At 44.7% G+C, this 15,744-nt stretch overlaps 1 protein-coding gene across 1 annotated transcript in view; it reads right to left on the bottom strand.

The window, feature by feature from the left end:
- Positions 1–15,744, bottom strand: part of LOC137374827 (interleukin-20 receptor subunit beta-like) — a 194,195-nt gene that overhangs the window by 153,101 nt on the left and 25,350 nt on the right. The window contains 2 exon segments of the mRNA XM_068041360.1: positions 4,626–4,813; positions 12,786–12,909. Of these exon segments, the coding sequence (XP_067897461.1) occupies positions 4,626–4,813; positions 12,786–12,909 (312 nt within the window).

The following is a 15,744-nucleotide window of genomic DNA, read 5'->3' as shown; positions in this document are numbered from 1 at the left end:
TTCTGGAGTACTGTTCCAGAGACACTGACTTGTTCTGGTGTACAGTTCCACAGACACAGACTTGTTCTGGGATACAGTTGCACAGAGACTGATTTGTTCTGGAGTACAGTTCCACAGAGACTGACTTGTTCGGGAGTACAGTTCCAAAGAGACTGACTTGTTCTGCAGTCCAGTTCCACAGAGAATGACTTGTTCTTGAGTACAATTCCACAGAGACTGACTTGTTCTGGGATACAGTTCTACAGAGACTGATTTGTTCTGGAGCACAGTTCCACAGAGAATGACTTGTTCTGGAATATAGTTTGACAGAGACTGACTTGTTCTGGGATACAGTTCCACAGAGATTGACTTGTTCTGGAGTACAGTTCCACAGAGACATACGTGTGCTGTGATACAGTTCCATGGAGACTGACTTGTTCTGGAGTACAATTCCTCAGAGCCTGACTTGTTCTGGGATACAGTTCCACGGAGACTGACTTGTGCTGGCATACAGTTCCACAGAGATTGATTTGTTCTGGAGCACAGTTCCACAGAGAATGACTTGTTCTGGAATATAGTTCCACAGAGACTGACTAGTTCTGGAATACAGTTCCAGAGACTGATTTGTTCTGGAGTACAGTTCCACAGAGACAGACTTGTTCTGGAATACAGTTTGACAGAGACTCACTTGTTCTTCAATACAGTTCCGCGGAGACTGACTTGTGCTGGGATACAGTTCCACACAGACTGACTTGTTCTGGAGTACTGTTCCACAGACACAGACTTGTTCTGGGATACAGTTCCACAGAGACTGACTTGTTCTGGAGTACTGTTCCACAGACACTGACTTGTTCTGGACTACAGTTCCACAGACACAGACTTGTTCTGGGATACAGTTCCACGGGGACTGGCTTGTTCTGGAGTACAGTCCCACAGAGACTGACTTGTTCTGGGATGCAGTTCCACAGGGACTGACCTGTTCTGGAGTACAGTTTGACAGAGACTCACTTGTTCTGGAATACAGTTCCACGGAGACCGACTTGCTCTGGAGTACAGTTCCACAAAGACTAACTTGTGCTAGGATACAGTTCCACGGAGACTGACTTGTTCTGGGATACAGTTCCACAGAGACTGATTTGTTCAGGAGTAGAGTTCCACATAGACTGACTTGTTCTGGAATACAGTTTCACAGAGACTCATTTGTTCTGGAATACAGTTCCAGAGACTGATTTGTTCTGGAGTAAAGTTGCACAGAGACTCACTTGTTCTGGAATACAGTTCCACAGAGACTGACTTGTGCTGGGATACAGTTCCACAGAGACTGATTTGTTCTGGAGTACAATTCCACAGAGACTGACTTGTTCTGGAATACAGTTTGGCAGAGACTCACTTGTTCTGGAATATAGTTCCACAGAGACTGACTTGCTCTGGAGTACAGTTCTACAAAGACTAACTTGTGCTGGGATACAGTTCCACAGGGACTGACTTGTACTGGGATACTGTTCCTCAGAATCTGACTTGTGTTGGGATACAGTTCCACAGAGCCTGACTTGCTCTGGAGTACAGTTCCACAAAGACTAACCTGTGCTGGGATACAGTTCCACAGAGACTGATTTGTTCTGGAGTACAGTTCCACAGAGACTGACCTGTTCTGGAATACAGTTTGACAGATACTCACTTGTTCTGGAATACAGTTCCACAGAGACTGACTTGCTCTGGAGTACAGTTCCACAAAGACTAACGTGTGCTGAGATACAGTTCCAGAGAGACTGATTTGTTCTGGAGTACAGTTCCATAGAGACTGACTTGTGCTGGGATACAGTTCCACAGAGACTGGTTTGTTCTGGAGTACAGTTCCACAGAGACTGACTTGTTCTGCAGTACAGTTCCACTGTGACTGATTTGTTCTGGAGTACAGTTCCTTATAGACTGACTTGTTCTGGCTTACAGTTCCACAGAGACTGATTTGTTCTGGGGTACAGTTCCATAGAGACTGACTTGTTCTGGAGTCCAGTTCCATAGAGACTGACTTGTTCTGGGATACAGTTCCACAGAAACCGACTTGTGCTGGGATACAGTTCCACAGAGACTGACTTGTTCTGGAATACAGTTCCACAGAGACTGACTTGTTCTTGAGCACTGTTCCACAGAGACTGACTTGTTCTGGGGTACAGTTCCACAGAGACTGACTTGTTCTGGAGTACAGTTGCACAGAAACTGACTTGTTCTGGAGTACTGTTCCAGAGGCTGACTTGTTCTGGGGTACAGTTCCACAGAGACTGACTTGTTCTGGGTTACAGTTTCACAGAGACTGACTTGCTTTGGAGTACAGTTCCACAGTGACTGACTTTTTCTGGAGTACAGTTCCATATAGACTGACTTGTTCTGGGGTACAGTTTTACAGAGACTGACTTGTTCTGGAGTGCAGTTCCACAGTGACTGACTTTTTCTGGAGTACAGTTCCATATAGACTGACTTGTTCTGGAATACACTTCCACACAGACTAACTTGTTCTGGAGCTCTGTTCCACAGAGACTGACTGTTCTGGGGTACAGTTCCACAGAGACTGACCTGTTCTGGAGTACTGTTCCACAGAGACTGACTTTTTCTGGAGTATATTTCCACAGAGATTGACTCATGCTGGGGTACAGTTCCACATCTGCTGACTCATGCTAGGGGACAGATCTACGGGCATTGGGCAATCTGCAAGCCTCCAGCCTTATTTGCCATTCTTCATACTTTGAACTTTGACAGACTGACGACTGAGCATTCCTGCTCTGATCCTGTCTACATTCAATATTCAACACACTAGCACATTACCCCCTTTCCTTCCGGAGGTGGAGAGGAGTGTCAGCCTAATTGTTACCTGCATTCCTCCCAATTGGTGATTATCGAATAACAATGACCAAGGCTGTTTGATTGAATTATTCATATACCATCCTAATGGAATTTTCTTTTTTGGAAACCAAGGTAAACAGACAAGCCTGTTGTCCAGGATACCAGCAACATTGAAAAGAGGAGGAGAGAAGGCCAGGTAAATTAAGGACTATTAATTAGGTTTGCCAGTCTTAGCTTTCAAAGCCTGTACAGTGAAGAAAGAAAGAGGTCGCATTTCTGTAGCACCTTTCATGATCCCAGGACCTTCAAAAGTGCTTTACCACCAATGAAATACTTTTTAAAGTGTAGTTACTTTTGTAATTTGGGAAATGCAGCAGTGATTTTACACACGGCAAGGCCCACATAATCGCAATGTGTTCGTGAACAGATAATCTGTTTCAGTGATGCTGGGTGAGGGACAAAAATTGGCTCAGACACCGGGGAAAACTTCCCTGCTGTTCTTTAAATAGTGACATACGATCTTTTATGTCCACCTGAGAGGGCAGACGGGACTTTAATGTCTTAACTGAAAGCCAGAACCTCCAATAGTGCAGCATTCCATCAGTACTGCACTGGTGTGTTGACTATAGTCTATGCTCAAGTCTCTGAAGTGGGATATGGTAATGTTGAGAGAGAGAGGTCAAACTATTTTCTGTATCCTATCTAGGAGTGTGAGGGAGGTGATAGTAGAACCTCCTCAACTATAGGAGCAGTATTCAAGTACAAGATGGACTTGGGCTTTATCGAGAATTAATTGTTGTTGAGGGACATGAATGAGAATCTTGCAAGCTGCTTGGCAACGGAAGAGATATTGGACTTCTATTTAAACTTAGAGGAGGTAGAGAGAGAAATATTGCTTTACTTGATATGCATAGTCACATCATGAAAGCAATGCTCAGCGCTAACTATCCCCTTATCTCCAAAATCCTAACCCTAAACCTGACCTCAAACCATTACAGTAAACCCTAATCCCTAACCCTAAACCGTTACCCTAACATTCTTACTCCTAAGCTTAACCTAACCTCAGCCCCCACCGTAAGCCAAACTCCTAACCAATGATGGCTACAATGTCAATAGTCGCTCTGTTCTGGTGGATGAGATGCATTGGCAGTAAAACGCTTGCGTAAAATTAGCCCTGAGGTATCCATTATTTTGGGTTTGAGAAGGCAAAAATTTGGGAACGTTGCTTTAAGAGGTAACTTGGTAGTTTGCTGAAGAAGAAAAACATTTGTGCAATTCGTTGGGGGGAGATGGGTTAGTAACTTCGGTCAGCTTGGCTCACCAGCAGCATGCTCATGTCTGAAGTTGTAGGTTCAAGTCCTATTCAAGGACTTAAGAACATTACTAGGTTGGCACTGCAATGCAGCACTAAGGGAGTGCTACACTATCAGAGATGTTGTCTTTTAGATGAAGCATTAAACTGAGGCCCTGTCTCCCTACTTAGGTGGACATAAAAGGCCCTATGATACTATTGGAAGAAGAGCAGAGAGTCCTGCTCAACATTTCTCCCTTAATCAATTCCATCTGTATTTCCAGGTTCCAGTATGTTGCCAAGTTCAAATGAATTTCCAGGCCACAAAATATCACGGGGAAACACTTCTCTTCTGTTTTAGGGTGTTGGCAATGATGTCACATGTTATATACACAGCTACAGAAACAAAAAGGTGCAGAATGAAGCTACCCAAATTTGCAGGTAAATGCTACTCATGTTGCTGTCAAAATTGTACAACCAGATCACATTGATAGCCTTAACTGCACGTATTACTTACTCTCCTTACGATTGAAGAGTTTACTGAGGTTTGCCCATTTTGAAGTGACATTCCCAAGCTGCATCTGAACCTTCAGATCGTAGTCAACATCTGACGATATGTCTGTTGTGACATCGCACCATGTTTCCGTGATGCCAGAACATTCTGAGATTACCACCCAAGTCTTCTTATGATTTCTTTCAAATTCGCTGAAACAGAAAGTGAAGAAGTCCAATGAACTTCACATTATATCTGCGAGGGTCTGCTCTCAACTGCCCTCTTCCTTTCCTCCCCACCATGACTCTTGTGGTAAAGGTAAGTGTGCAAGGGAGCCATATAGAGCAGCAGCTTTGGCTCCTATACATGTGCTCAGTCAGCTAACATTGGCAGAGCTCTCCGTACCTAGGGCTTTTGTTCCCAATTGTTGTCCAAGTACTTCTGCTGCGAGGCTCAGTGTTTGTGAATGCCTAGTGAGGACAGTTTTGGGGCTGGTTCCCCGCTTGATCACCCAGTCTTCCAGCACATGCTGCCAAGATTCACACATGAAGAATGTCCATTTGACTTAGGCAATAGAGAGCCACTGATATCCCTGGAACTCTATTCTGTCAGAAAAAAGCAGGGCGAATGGGGAAAGAACAGGGGAGTGAGGTTAATTGGATAGATCTTTCAGCGCGCTGCAAAGACACGATGGGTCGAATAGCCTCCTTCTGTGTTGTATGAGTCAATGATGCATTGCGCTGTGAGGGAGCGTGATGACACTCAATCGACACAGGTATGATGGATGTCATGATGATCGCCTCCCCATGTCAAAGGAATTCATTGTGGCCCAGTGGGATATTGGGTTCAGTCTGAGAAAGAACTCACTGTATAACCTCAGCCAGGCTTTAAGTGAACTCTGCAAACACTGTGCCAGTTGCCCATGATAATCCCCACCAGCCTCTTGTCGCTGTCCTTGTTGCATTTTTCAAGGTTGGGAATCCTCATTCCATAATGGACTGCGAGAATTTTTAGGAACACAAGACCGCCTCAAGGATGAGCAAACATGGCCCTTTTTGGAGATCGATCTGACCAACTCATCTTTTCACCATCTCCCTCAATCCCTTCCCGCTCTGTGGAAATGCATTTCATTGTCTTTTAACCCCATCCGTACTGTCTGTTTCAGCTGTCTTCCCTGGCAACTTAATGTGCAACTAGATTGCAACTTAGAGAAAGAAGAAACTTGCATTTATATTGCACCTTTCACAACTTCAGGATGTCACTTTACAGACAATGAAGTTCCTTTGAAGTGTTGCTCATTGTTGTAGGGAAATGCATCAGCCAATTTGTGCACAGCAAGGTCCCACAAATAGCAATGTAATAATGACCAGTTAATCTGTTTTAGTCATGTTGGTTGATGATAAATATTGACCACGAGACTGGACAGCGTTCCCATGCTCTTCAAAAGAACATCATGGGATCTTTTATCTCCACATGAGAGGGCAGACAGAGCCTCAGTTTGACAACTCATCTGAAAGACAGCACTTATGACACTGCAGCACTCCCATCTCAGCCTATAGTTATCTGCCAAAGTCTCTTCTGGTATGGGGTGTGACCCCACAACCTTCAGAGGTGAGAGTACTACCCACTGAGACAAAGCTGACACAATTAAAGGTTATTAACCTTTGGTTGAAGTAGTTCTGTGCAAGTTCCTGCCTTATTCCTTTCCTCCTGAATTTTAGCTTGTGTTTCTTCTTCATGCTTGAATCTCGATCAACTTTGACAGTCCATTGCATAGTCTTCAATTTCAATTCAGTCACTTCAAACTCTCCTCTCTTTCCCAAGTAGACAAGCCTAACAAATGGAGTGGAATTATTCCTTTTAAATTGGATGACAGCTTTTCCTGAACCTAGAGGGCAGCATTGCAGTGGCAAAGCAACGATAAATGCCAGCTCAGCCACAAGTGGGCACTGTAAGCCTAATCACAGTGGACTGATGCAGCTGCATCTCTGAGTGCGGAAACACTTTGCTCATCATACAACTGGGCTGTTGTTTATATGCACTTCCTTTTTCCTCTGTATATCCTCCGCCTTTTGCCTCAGTTTTTCCTCAGTTACAAGAATGCAATAATATAATGGTTTCCACCCTTTTCTGTGGTGTGATTTCTCACACTGTAAATATTGCATAAATAGTACACTTTTTGTCCTTGCATCTCACCGCTGACATTTATTTTTAGACTTTCCGCCCATTTCTAAATCTTTCCCCACACACCCCCTATTTGTCTCTGCTTTTTGCTCCTCTCTGCCTCTACCTCTGTTCACAGTCTTTTCTCCTAGTTGACAACAGTAACTGCACTTCAAGCCTGTAAAGCACTTTGGGCCATGCTGAAGTCGTGAAAGGCGCTATATAATTGCAAGCAAGGGCTTTCTTCTGTTCTCCTTTATATTCTCCAGTTTCTCTCCCTCGCTAACATTTCCAATCCTAACCCCCAAATCCTTTTTAAAAAGCAAAATACTGCAGATGCTGGAAATCTGAAATAAAAACAGAAAGTGATGGAAATACTCAGCAGGTCAGGCAGCATCTGTGGAGAGAGATCAGTGACCTTTCATCAAAACTGGCAAAGATTAGAAAATAATTAGGTTTTAAGCAAGTGAAGGGGTGGGGTGGGGTGGGGGGGTGGGGAATGGTGGGGAAGAGAACAAAAGGGAAGGTGTGTGATAGGGCAGGAGAGATTAAATAACAAAACTGTCCTGGGACAAAGGCAAAGAGCATGTTAATGCTTGTGGTGAAAGACAAAGCATTAGTCCAGAGAGAGTGTTAATAGCAGAATAATGAGCAGCTGTATCTACATAACAAACAGGCACCTGGTTAAAAAATAAAATAAAATAAAAAATATTTTTTTAAATGTCAGTCATGCTCTGAAGTTATTGAACTCAATGTTCAGTCTGCAAGGCTGTAAAGTGCCTAATCGAAAGAGCAGGTGCTACTCCTTGAGCTTGCGTTGATGTTCACTGGAACACTGGAGCAGGCCAAAGACAGAAATGTTGGCATAAGGGCAGGGGGGAAGGGTGGGGGGGGTGGTGTTTGTTGGTGGGTGGGTGGTGGGTGGTGGGTGTTGAAATGGCAAGCGACCGGAAGCTCGGGGGTCATGCTTTCGGTCTGAGCGGATGTGTTCCGCAAAGCAGTCTCCCAATCTGCGTTTGGTCTCCCCAAAATAGAGGCAACCACATTGTGAGCAGCGAATACAGTATACTAAATTGAAGGAAGTACCCTTTGATGGACCCCTTGCCGTGTATTCACTATACCCTCTGACATGCCCATCTCTGACGCTGAACGATCTGTACTTAACAAAGGACTCATCCCCTTACACCCCCACCTCAACTAATTTCACTCTTAGCATGACGTTGAGCTCCTCTTCTATTGTCTTCGCCTCCGGACTCACTTCTTTGACCAGCAGTCACCCTCTGACCAGCGGAACCTTTCACCCACCTCATGTATTCTCCATCCACCTGGACCCCTCCTTCTGGCCTGTTACCCACTCTTGATCTTTTCATTGAGAACTGTTGGTGTGACATCAGCCGTCTCAATTTCTCTGCTCCCCTCACTCCCTCTAACCTGTCTCCCTCCTACCTTGCTGCACTCCGTTCTCTCAGGTCTAACCCCAACATTGTGATCAAACCTGCTGACAAGGGTGGTGCTGTTGTTGGGGTGGCGTACCGACCTCTACCTTGCAGAGGCTAAGTGCCAACTCTCAGACACTTCTTCCTACCTCCCCCTGGACCATGACCCCATCACCGAACATCAAGCTACTGTCTCCAGGACTGTCACTGACCTCACCTCCACCAGAGATCTTTCCTCTACAGCTTCCAACCTCATAGTCCCACAACCCCAGACAGCCCGCTTCTACCTCAAAAATCCACAAAAATTTCCAAAATCCACAAACAGGACTGTCCTGGTAGACCCATCGGTTCAGCCTGTTCCTGTCCCACTGAACTTATTTCCTCCTATCTTGACTCTATCTTTTCTCCCCTGGTCCAGTCTCTTTCTACCTACATCCGTGACTTTTTGGATGCCCTACACCATTTTGACAATTTCCAGTTTCCTGGCTAAACTGCCTCCTCCTCACTATGGACGTCTAACCTCTTTGCACCTCCATCCGCCAGGATGGTCTGGGGTCTCTCCACTTCATCCTTGAACAGAGACCCAACCAGTCCCCATCCACCACCACCCTCCTCAGCCTGGCTGAACTTGTTCTCACATTGAACAACTTCTCCTTCAACTCCACTCACTTCCTTCAAATAAAAGGTGTTGCTATGGGTACCCGCATGGGTCCCAATTATGCCTGTCTTTTTGTGGGATATATCGAACATTCATTGTTCTAGTCCTACTAGGGCCCCCTCCCCCAACTCTTTTTCCGGTACATTGATGACTATATCAGTGCCGCTTCCTGCTCTCACCCCGAACTTGAAAACTTTATCAACTTTGCTTCCAATTTCCACCCTTCTCTCACCTTTACATTGTCTATTTCCAACACTTCCTTTCCCTTCCTCGACTTCTCTGTCTCCATCTCTGTGGATTGGCTGTCCACTAATATTCATTATAAACCCACCGACTCCCACAGCTACCTCGACTACACTTCTTCACGCCCTGCCTCCTGTAAGGACACCATTCCATTCTCCCAGTTTCTCCACCTCCGACGCATCTGCTCTGATGATGCAACCTTCCATGACAGCACTTCTGACATGTCTTCTATTTTCTCAACCGAGGATTCCCCCTCACTGTGGTTGACAGGGCCCTCGACCGTATCCGACCCATTTCCCGCACTACTGCCCTCAACCCTTCCCAGAACGGTGACAGGGATCCCCTTGTCCTCACTTTCCACCCCACCAGCCTCCCCATCCAAAGGATCATCCTCCGCCATTTCCGCCACCTCCAGCGTGATGCCACCACCAAACACATCTTCCTTTCCCCTCCCTTGTCAGCATTCCGAAGGGATCATTCCCTCTGTGACACCCTGGTCCACTCCTTCATCACCTCTGACAACTCAACCCCTTTCCACGGCACCTTCCCATGCAATTACAGGAGGTGTAATACCTGCCCTTTTACCTCCTCTCTCCTCACCATCTAAGTGGCCCAAACATTCCTTCGTGAAGCAGCAATTTACTTGTACTTCCTTCAATTTAGTATACTGTATTTGCTGCTCACAATGTGGTCACCTCCGCACTGGGGAGACCAAACGCAGACTGGGTGACTGCTTTGAAGATCAACTCCGCTCAATCTGAAAGCATGACCCCAAGCTTCCGGTCGTTTGCCATTTCAACACCACCCCTGCTCTCATGCCAACATTTCTGTCTTTGGCCTGCTCCAGTGTTCCAGTGAACATCAAAGTAAGCTCGAGGAGTAGCACCTGATCTTTCGATTAGGCACTCTACAACCTTACGGACTGAACATTGAATTCAATAACTTCAGAGCATGACTGGCCTTTTTTTATATTTGTATATTTTTTATTTTATTTTATTTTTTAACCAGGTGCCTGTTTGTTATGTAGATACAGCTGCTCATTGTTCTGCTATTAACACTCTCTCTGGACTAATGCTTTGTCTTTCACCACAAGCATTAACACACTCTTTGCTTTTGTCCCAGGACAGTTTTGTTATTTAATTTCTCCTGCCCTCTGCTCTATGACACACATTCCCTTTTGTTCTCTTCCCCACCATCCCCCCTCCCCCTTCATTTGCTTGAAACCTAATTCTTTTCTAACCTTTGCCAGTTTTGATGAAAGGTCACAGATCTGAAACGTTAACTCTGCTTCTCTTTCCACAGATGCTGGCTGACCTGCTGAGTATTTCCATCACTTTCTGTTTTTATCCCAAAATCCTTTGCTTGTTTCTTTTTTTCTGTGGACTAGTGAAATCACAGATTTACTGTTCATTCCCATTATGGTTCACTTTGCACCCTACCCATTACAAGTTGCCCCATTTTGGGTCCTTTTTCCCACCTGCACATTATGAGCTGCCCTGTTCTGCTACCAGTCACTAAGGCTGAATTAACCAAAGCTGAGATCCAATCAAAAGTTGCCCAATGCTTCCACTTGTCCCATTGCTGCTGGCTCCTACTGTTATTTATTTATATTAAACTGCACTCTTTGAATGTTGCACTTTGCTTCTATGTTGTGAATCCACACCTGTGAGGATCCAACCTGAGAAATGACTAAATGCATTTCACAAAGGATCACCCCACCAGTCGGTGCTGGATTCAGCAGTTCCTAGGAGTGAAAGGATGGTGTGTTAATGCATTGTGTAATTCAGTGAGCAATAAGTTTAAAACTGAACTTATAAATAAAACGAAATCCAGCAAGCTACTCCATGGACAAGCACTGAAATGTCAGTACTTACCATAAAAATTATCTTCACTTTAATGTACCCATCAGTGTTAGTACTGACATTGCCTTTAACAACTGTGCCATCGCTGTGGTCCATGTATATTGTATACTGTTCTGTGTAGTGTTGGAATTGTAGTGGTTATTCTGTGATCTGGTGCTCCCGGTGGATAGTGGAGCTCACAGGTAGAGTACTTCAGGGGAATCCAAGAGTGCAGCCCCTGAACTACCATCCAAAAAATCATTAGCTGAATTTTGGGGAAAAGTTCCTCCCCACAGAGACTAACAAGTGCATTTCACAGTCAATGATGTACTTCTGAAGTGTAATCAAAGTAGGAATAAACAGGTAATTTTCAAGATGGCTGGGTATCACAAGGGTCAGTGTTTGAGCCTCAGCAATTTACAATATATAGCAATGATTTAGATGAGTGTAATATACCCAAATTTGCCGACGATGCACGGCTGGGAAAGTAAGCTGTGAGGAAGACGTAAAGAGGTTGCAAAGGGATGTAGATCAGTTAAGTAATTAGGCAAGAAGGTGGCAGATGGAGTATAATGTAGGGAAGTGTAAAAGCATTCACTCTGTTGAAAGAATGGAATAGCAGAATTTTTTAAAAAGGTGAGAGACTAGTAAATGTTGGGATTCAGAGGGCTTTGGGGGTCCTCCTACAACAAATCACAGTAAGTTAACATGCAGGTACAGCAAGTAATTAGGAAGGCAAATGATATATCCACCTTTATTGCAGCCAGGTTGTAGTATAAAAGTAAGGCAGTCTTGCTGCAATTATATAGGGCTTTGTTTAAACTGCACCTGTAGTACTGAGTACAGTTTTGGTCTTCTTACCTAAGGAAGGATATACTTGTCTTAGAGGGTGTGAAATGAAGGTTCTTTAAATGGATTCCGGGGGTGAGAGGGCTGTCCTATGAGGAAAGATTGAGTAGAATGGCCTATATTCTTTGGAGTTTAGAAAAACGAGAGATGATCTCATTGAAGCATATCAAATGTTCAGAGGGCTTGACAGGTTAGGTGCTGTGAAGCTGTTTCCCCTGGCTGGGGAAAGAGCTAGGGGTCATAGTCTCAGGATAGAGGGTTGGTCATTTAGGACTGAGATGAGAAGATATTTCTTCACTCAGAAGGTTGTGATTCTTTGTAACCCTTTACCCCAGTAGGCTGTGGATGGTCAGTCGTTGAGTATATCCAAGACTGAGATTGATAGATTTTCGGGCACTAAGAGAATCAAGGGATTTGCAGATAGGGCGGGAAAGTGCAGTTGATGTAATAGTTCAGCCATGATCTTGTTGAATGGCACAGCAGGCTCGATGGGCCGAGTGACCTACTCCTGCTCCTATTCTAATGTTCATATGTTGCTATGCAATGTTGTAATGTAGAGAAACACATCAACCAATTTGCGCACAGCAAAGTCCAACAAACAGCAATTAGATAAATGACGTGATAATCTGTTTTGGTGACATTGGTTGAGGGATAAGTTTTGTTCAGGACACCAGGAGTCTGAAGGCTGTGTGTTCAAGTTCCAATCCAGACTTGAGCCCATAATCCTGGCTACACCCCAGTACTAAGGAAGTGCTACACTGTTGGAGGTGCTGTCTTTTCACTGGAACAGGACAACAGATTATCTGGTCGACATCACATTGCTGTTGTGGGATCTTGCTGTGCACAAATTGGCTGCTGTATTTCTTGCATTACAACCATACACCATTTGCTGTCCAGAGCTTTGGGATAAATGCAAATTCTCTCTCTCTTTCTACAAGTGCCGAAAGGGTTAACCCATCACCTCCATCATGATCAATCTCTTGCGTGTACATACCCTTGAAATTGTACTGAGTAACTGATGTCTCCCAGAGGAACTCTCACAGGACTCCACCTCAGGATATGCCTCATGTTGGTTGAATTTACAAACACATTCTTGGGTTTTGGCAATGTTTCAAGGCCTACGAGTTCAAGAGGCAAACAATCAAATCCAATTGAAATATAAATAATTCATGCAGATTATGTCCAACAAATTTTGCAACAGTATCCCTTCCTATATTTATTGAGTGAGTGATGGCAGGCTAACACAGTAAAGAGTTGCTGGAACTTTTCACATGGGCCGTCAGGGTTTTGGAGATAGTCTCCACATCTGCGGGTGAATATCACCTTTGCTCCTGGCTCCACTTCTAATTGTGGCTGCTAGCTCCGCCTGTCAACAACCTTCACTGGCATCTCCCAGCTCTGTCCTCACTTCTGCTCCTGGCCCCACCCCTCACTGTCACACTTCACTCCTCCCCTTGAGGGATGACTGATCAAAGATGTAAAAGGATTCACTCGGGTAGATAAAAAGAAACTATTTCCTTTGGAGGGGGAGCCAAGAACAAGGGGACATAATCTTAAAATTAGAGCTCGGCCATTCAGGAGTGAAATTAGGCAGTTCTTTTTCATACAAAGGGTAGTGGAAATCTGGAACTCTCTCCCCAACAGGCTGTGGATATTGTGGGACATTTGGAGCTTACAAGATTGACATTGGCAGATTTTTGTTAGGTCAGGCTATCAAGGGATAGGAAGCAAAGGCAGCGAAATGGAGTTGAGGTACAGATCAGTCATGATTCAATTGAGTTGCGGTGCTGGTTCAAGAGGCTGAATGGCTGTCTCCTATTCCTAATGTTCCTATGTATCTATGCTCACCACTGCTGCTGACTCCACCCCTCCCCTCTGCTCTTGCAACCATCTTTCATTGTCACTCCTGGCTCCTCTCCTCACCAGCGTTCTTGTCTCTGCTCCTCACTGTAAATCCTAGCACTGCTTTAAGCTCTTCCCTGCAGCTGCTGTTACTCAAGAGGTGGGACCCTGCTGCACAATGTGAGAGGAGATACCTGATCTTGAAATAGTTTTGAGTAATAGCTCCCAGCCACCGCATGAAGAGTTCAATTCCTCCAGAGCTGATAGGAGCTGGGAACAGTGGTGAGGAGAGGAGAGTATCTATGTGAACTGGAAGGAGGCGAAGAGTGGCAGCATGAGCTCACAGGAGGATAGAAGGGGAGAACATGATATGGGAGAGGACAGAGTAAAAGACGACCAGTGCGAACTTGAAGGAGGGGATGAAGAGTCCAGTATGAACTGCAGGAACAAGAGATAAAAGTGCCCAAGTGAATTAGGGACAGAAGAGGAGAACTGTCAGTGCGATCTGGGAAATGAATGCTACATGATGACTTTCATTCCCTTGGCACACACAATGTGCCTCACAACCTTTTGAAATGTGGTCAATGCTCTTTTGTCATCAAATGCAGCAGCCAATTTGCATAAGTTCTCACAAATAGCAATGAGATAAATTACTAGGTTTTGTTGGTTGAGGGATAATTATTGGCCAGGACACTGGGGAAAACTCTCCTGCTCTTCACTGAAATAGTGCCATGGGATCTCTTACAATCACCTGAGAGGGCAGATGGGGCCTCGGTTTAATGTCTCATCTGAAAGGCAGCACTTCTGACAGTACAGCATTCCTTCAGTACTGCACTGGAGAATCAGCCTGAATCAAGTACTCAAGTAGGGTTTGATCCCGTGTTCTTCTGGCTCAAGAGCTAAGAGTGCTGCCTTTGAGCCAAAGCTGGCACCTAATGCAGCAGTGTTAATTTAAAAATCAACATTTCCAAAGGCAGCAATTTCCCAGGCATACCAGGCCAGATTTTAGCTCACTCAAAACCCATCCATTTGCAGTGTTAAAATCAGGCCCACCCTCACTAGAAATGCACCCAATTGGCATAAGTAAAGGGGATGAGGGGATGGAACACAGAACTAAGTGAAAACTACAACAAGGGAACAGGCCAGTCAATCCGACATGTTCATATTGGTGTTTACCCTTGTCGTGCAGGCCCCCACCTGCCAAGAATGAGGCATATTAATTTTGTCATTTGAACATCGATTTTAAGCTGTTACTGGAGTGAAGAAAGGACTTGTTAAAAAAATCACCAGACACCTTGGCTGGAAAAACATTTTTGCATACTAACAGCCAGTGCTTGGAGGGACAAAGGGGCTATTCCCTGCTCCAATTTAACCCACAATGGACTTTGAGCACCAGGTATTGTATGTAAGAAGAGACATTCCAGGGTCAGCTAAGACAAGAGAATCCATAAACAGACGTGGTCAGACCAGCTAGTTATATGACTACCCTGCTCGGCAGCCTGGGTTTTTCTGAATTGTACAAAGAGTTTGAACTAAAAAAGACTGTTTGCTCCTAGAGTGAGAAAACCTCTCCTGTCTGCTCCCATCTCTTTCTCACAAGCCTCTGGACCCACTCAGGATGCATGAATTTCAAGCGAGAAGAGTTTCCTACACTGAATAAGGTTTAAGAAGAATACTGGGCCCCAATGAAAAGCATGACCTACCTACAAGCAAGGACTCTACACTGAGCTCGCAGAACAGTAACCAAAACCATCTTCAGATAATGCCTCAAACTTTTCCATTTTATTTCTTCTGCTCTTTTCTGTCTTTATCTGCATATGGTGTATCACGTATTCATGCTAGCGTGGGCGCATCGTGTATCCGTAGGCGTTAACCAAATTAGTTAAGTTTAATAAAGTTCAACCTTTCTTCTTTAAACCTGAGAAAATCTGTTTGGCTAGCTTCTTTGCCTTATAATTGGAAGTTAGTGAACAAGGATTCATGAAGGGGGAGCTAAAAAAAGTGTTTAAAATTAAACCCTGTTATGGTAAGACCAGGTGAAGGCTGAGAGGGAACCCTAGACCGCTTTCTCACCTGGTCGGAACAACCCTCCACATCAGCAGTAACCCCCA

Source organism: Heterodontus francisci, chromosome 11 (genome assembly GCF_036365525.1).
Source record: "Heterodontus francisci isolate sHetFra1 chromosome 11, sHetFra1.hap1, whole genome shotgun sequence".
Classification (NCBI taxonomy): Eukaryota; Metazoa; Chordata; class Chondrichthyes; order Heterodontiformes; family Heterodontidae; genus Heterodontus; species Heterodontus francisci.
The sequence above is the reverse complement of the archived record's forward strand: the minus strand, read 5'-3'. Positions and strand labels throughout refer to the sequence as shown.